The 5,454-nt window shown below is 35.5% G+C and overlaps 1 protein-coding gene across 1 annotated transcript; it reads left to right on the top strand.

The window, feature by feature from the left end:
* The first annotated feature begins 990 nt into the window (after positions 1–990).
* On the top strand, positions 991–5,165 carry LOC110867784. Its single transcript, XM_022116783.2, has 3 exons — positions 991–1,815; positions 4,177–4,303; positions 4,384–5,165. The coding sequence occupies exons 1-3, from the start codon at positions 1,087–1,089 to the stop codon at positions 4,914–4,916; spliced, it is 1,389 nt and encodes a 462-aa protein (XP_021972475.1). The 5' UTR covers positions 991–1,086; the 3' UTR covers positions 4,917–5,165.
* The last annotated feature ends 289 nt before the right edge of the window (positions 5,166–5,454 follow it).

Raw genomic sequence — 5,454 nt, forward strand, 5'->3', positions numbered from 1 at the left:
GTCCCTTAATAACCCGGTTCGACCAGTCGGTTTTCCGGTCCGACCTCCAGTTCACCGGTTCAACCTCGGTTCGATGTAAATCCGGTCCAATATATTGAACAGGACTGGTCAGACCTCCGGTTCCCGGTCCAACCGGCCGGTCTGATCCGATTTTCAAAACATTGCAAATTACCCATTTTGCCTCTTGGGTTTTTAATCCAACATAATTTATATGATCCATAAAAATTTAAACCAACTTTTTTCGTATAAAAAATTGCATTGTTACATTAGGTGATGCCAGTGACATTTTTAGTAAAGGTTTGTAAATGTTTGATGTGAGGAAAAAAAATGTGTTTTTAGAGATGTTTGAAATATGATATAGGAGCATATACGGAGGTTTTTACAAGGTTCGATGTTATGGATCACATTACTACAAGTTGATAAAGTAACTTAATTATTATTTTTTACGGCTAACAGAATCAATACCGAGCATTCTCGAGGTATCCACTGGACAAACAGAGTACTCCGAGAGTAATCCGAGTCGGCCATCAATTCTGGGGAAAATCCGGTAACCTAACCGCCCGTAGACACGACATTGAATTTACTAGTAAAACCCGTTTGACTCAAAGATGGTTTTTACAAGGTTTAATGTTGTGGATCACATTACTACAACTTGATAAAGTAATTTAGCCAATTTTTTTTGAACGGCCAACAGAATCAATCTCGAATCTCGGGGCATCCACTGGACAAACGGAGTACTTCGAGAGTAACCCGAGTCCACCACCAATTTCGGGGAAAACCTGGTAACCCGCCCGTTTGTAGGCACGACAGTGAAAGTTACCGGTAAAACCCGTTAGGCTCAAGGATCCAACCCAGATTTACCTGGATCTCCTATCATTGCCCACCAGTACCTCACTCTGGATCAACTGATTAAAAACTATCATATCTAGAGATCATTGGCAACTTAACCAATTTAGTAATTAAAAAAAAACATATCTTAGCCAATTCAAATAATAGTAAATAACCCCTCCCCAATCCCTCCCATTTTAAACATCCACCCAATCTTCATCTCTCTCATTCCTTCTACTCATTCACTCACAACTCAACATGTCAATAGCATCCAGAGCTTCGTTTTCCGACGATTCACGAAAGCTCAAACACATACTCCCGAAATCATTGTTGCTCAGAGATTACTTGCTAGACGATATGAGCTCGTGTTCTTCAAACGGCTTCAGATCATACCCTCGCCGCCAATGTTGCACCACCGTTCGGTTCCTCATAGAAACCGATCTTAACAAAAACCATAAAATGTTTTCAAAACCGCACCGGACATCCAACATCAAACCTCCTAAACAATCCTCCATCCTGCAAAAAGCGTCCGAGGTTATGATCAAAGCTTTCAAGCGTTTGCCTTTCGTTGACGCCAGAGTGTCAACCAAGGCAAAGCTTTTGCCGAGGAGTTTATCTCGGAAGCTACTGAAACGAGGGTTCTGGAACAAAACGGATCAGCCCAATAACAAGACCAAACGGTTAACGACGTTCGCCGATTTGATTAAACAGGATGATGTTGTTACTCCGTTACCATTACCGTCACCGTTACGGTTGTCAACCGCTGTGACGGTGGAGATTAGGAGCTTAACGAGTAACAATGACAGCTGGTCCGCTACAACTGAAAGCTTAACTACTACAGTTAATAGTTCAGAGGTTAATTTAGCTCAAAACGACGTCGCAGATGAATTACACGAGAAGATGAAGAGGACAGACGGAAACAGAGTAGGTGTAACCACCGTAACCGCCACCGTTAACAACTATTCTGATGCCACTGAAAATGCAAAGGTGAGATCTTAGCTGGTGCTTTCTTTTTTTATTAAATTCTCACCTAATTTCAACAATAATGTTATTTTTGATATTGAATTTTAATAATCAAAGTTATGATTAGCTGGTCCCAGTGGCGAAGCTTGAGATTTCCGACTGGGGGTCGAAAACGTATATACCAAAAACTTCTATAAAACCGGGGGATAAAAAACGTATATACCCAAAAATTTCTATACGAAAACTACATGCTCTCCACTATTGAGCGAAAAATTCAGGGGGTCGGCCGCCCCCTCTCACCCCTACAAAGCTACGCCCTTTGCTGGTCCATAACAATACATACGTGTAGTATGTTTGGTGAGACACCATACTTTTTATTTTTAGTTTCGTTGTTAAGGGCAATCCTTGTGTAATGCAAAAGTAACTCCATCTGCCACTCGTTTTAACCGGTTTTCATTGCAGTTAAAATTTTGTAAATTGCTTTGTAACTGGTTTTGGACACAGTTAGAATTTTTAAACTTATTTTGAAACGACATTGTTTTAAATGGTTTTCATTGTAGTCAGAATTTTATAAATTGTTTTGAAACGACGTTGTTTTAATAGATTTTTATCACAATTAAAATTTTCTAAATTGTTTTAAAACGACATAAATGAGAGGTAGACGTAGACAAACGTTACTTTCTCTAACCAGTTAAAACAATAATAAAGTTAAAATTACTAGTCTTGGTTTACACAGTTAAAACATAATCTTTGGTAAGTTAAATGTAAATATTTGAATTTGAAAGGTTAATAATAATTAATAATATTTTGAAATCAAAGATTCAAATTTGAAATATTATTAATAACAACCGAAATTTGGGGATAGAGGCATTAAATTTTTCACAGCGAGGAATGAGGAGAAAATACAGCTGCGAAGGGGGTTATTAATTTTTCTTTCTCAACTCACGTGAGTAGTACGTGACTTTCTAGTATTATTTTAGTGTATCTGTGCCGTAGATTCTGCTTACGTGTAATCATTGCGGGATCCACGCCGTTGAAAGGTGGTGAAACATATTTAATTACCACAAGACCCTCGTCTTTTGGACCCCTCCTTCTTTAAGAGTTATTAGATATTACAGGTCAACATTTCATCTATAGTAAACTGCCAAAATAGTTCCTGAGATTTGGTCACTTTTGCCGCTTTAATCTAAAACTTAATCTAGGTCCCTGTGGTTTTAATTTTGTTGTCATTTTATACAAAATACAAATTTGATAAGATTTTTTAGTTAAAATTTAATTTTTTTTTTGTCTTTTTTCTCCCTTTTAGTGAAAGACAAAATGGTTTTTTAACATTTTATTATAACAAATTAAAAAAATATGATCATTTTGGCCTTCACTAAAAGGGAGGAAAAAGACAAAAAAAACTGAATGTTAACTGAAAAATCTGACCAAATTTTGATTTTGGATGAAAATGGCAACAAAATTAAAACCACAGGGACCCAGATTCAAAAGATTTGAGTTTTGGACTAAAGTGATAAAAGTGAGCAAACCTCAGGAACCATTTTGGCAATTTACTCTTTCATCTATTAATCAATTATATTTCCTTTTTTTCCTGCAAATTTGGATCATTGACGGACCAGTAGAATTTTATTATATTACCAACGAAACCACTCGATCATATTCATCTCCACTGGCATTAGGCAATAATGTCTACACAGGAGGAGATTTTAATAGATATTATAATAAATGAAATTATGGGTTGCTAGAAACTTTTTAGGAAATGGACAAACCACATTATTTGGTTCGTTGAGTTGGCTCGATTTGTTGGTTTAGCAATTTAGTAGTTTGATGGTTCGTTTAAGCTGAAATGCTTTTTGGTTTAAAGTCGATAGTTTGTATTAAAAACTTTAGAATGATAAAAATTGTTTTTGTTTTTATATATTTAGTCACTTGTATATATTATATACAAGTAACTACGTATATAAAAATGAAAAAGAAATAAAAAAGTAGGTTAAATGGTTGGTTCGGTTTATCTGGGGGGTTCCAAGTTGTAGATGGCGTCGTGAAGCTACCAAACCCCTAAAATTGAATCGTATAAATAAGAAATTGGCAGACTTGCTTCGATGTAAACAGTTCAGTCGATTTCTAGAGTATATAAAGAAATTAGACATATATAATGGTTTTGGGTTTGTTTACTTACAATTGACTATGTAATAAAGTTGAAATGTTTCAGTGGTCACAATATATAAGGGAGAGTAACCATATATAATTTTAATTTTAATAGCTAAAGTAAAAGCATTTAATCGAACTTGACAAGATTGATTATTCTATGTTTGGTCATATACATTTAACTCGTTTAACTTTACATTGTTTAAACTTTGACTTGGTGATGATAATCAACAAAAGAAGTGGCAAGACAACCAAGATGAGCAATTTAGTCCGGTTTCTGTGATGGATTTTCCAAGCGACAGTGATGTTGACGAGGAAGATGAAGTTTCTTCGACGTCCCCACACAAACATCTCAATGTCAAAGGTTGTTATTTTATTGTTCTCGTATTGTTTTTTTTTTTTTGATAATATAACGTATTTATAAAGTTTACTATATTTTTATAGGAGCAAAAATATCCACACACAAGACTCGAATATCTGATAGGGTTCCTCAACTCGAGCCAGTCAAACTAGAGGACCGAATAGCCCAGTCAGTTCTTGAATCTTCAACTACAACATTCCATGACGTTGTCCAAGAAGAGAACCAAGTCGAAAAGAAAGCAACGGCGTTACTTCATCTATTGAAATCAACGGTTTCTTCTCATCATTTGTTGAAGTATGAAGCCGTGGAGTGCCTTTTATTAGAGTTTTTAAAAGAAAGCACGCTAGAAGAAAATGTGTCGGATTATGAAGTGTTACAAAGAGCAAAAGATTGGATGGATGGACAAGAAGAACAAGATATATTTATAGATTGGGAGTGTGAAAACAATAGGAAAACATACCTAAGAGAAATGGAGAAGGGGGTGAAATGGTCAAACTATGATCATCAAGTGGAGAAAGTCAACGTTGGTTTGGAAGTGGAGTGTGAGATATTTAATTCATTGGTCAACGATGTGTTGACAGATTTTCATTTGCAAGAATTTGATCATGAGGATTGAAACTTTTAGATAAGAAAGTTTTATTGGTAGAATCGTAGTGCGAAAATTGAGAAGTGAGACCAATAGAGAAAGTAAGAAAACAAGATGTTGTGAAACTGGGCTTAGGCCCATATTTTGAGAAATGGGTTTCTAAACTATGTAATTGGGCCTGCCTTCTTATAGAAGTTCAATTTGTGTTTCCAAATGCCGACAAACTTTAGCCCATTGTCCATAGCTTTCTTGTTCATGCAGCTTACTTGTTTTGCTTCTAGTTTCTTTCTTTCTTTTTATTTCTCCTTTTAACAACACTAGCCAAAGATGTTGAGGTTTTATGAGTTGACCATAAGTGTAATAATCTTTATCATTTCAAAACTGGTATATCGATCACATTGATTGATCTAAAAATACACTTACTCTTCACAACATCGAAAGTAAAGATGTAAGAGAAAACGATTGAAACATGTGTCTAACATTAAATAAATTCACATGCTAGGTTTATTATTATACTCACGTTGATTGATTATAGTCTTTACATGCATGTCTTAGATTTATCCATAGC

The sequence above is a fragment of the Helianthus annuus genome, chromosome 7 (assembly GCF_002127325.2).
Source record: "Helianthus annuus cultivar XRQ/B chromosome 7, HanXRQr2.0-SUNRISE, whole genome shotgun sequence".
In the NCBI taxonomy this organism is placed as follows: domain Eukaryota; kingdom Viridiplantae; phylum Streptophyta; class Magnoliopsida; order Asterales; family Asteraceae; genus Helianthus; species Helianthus annuus.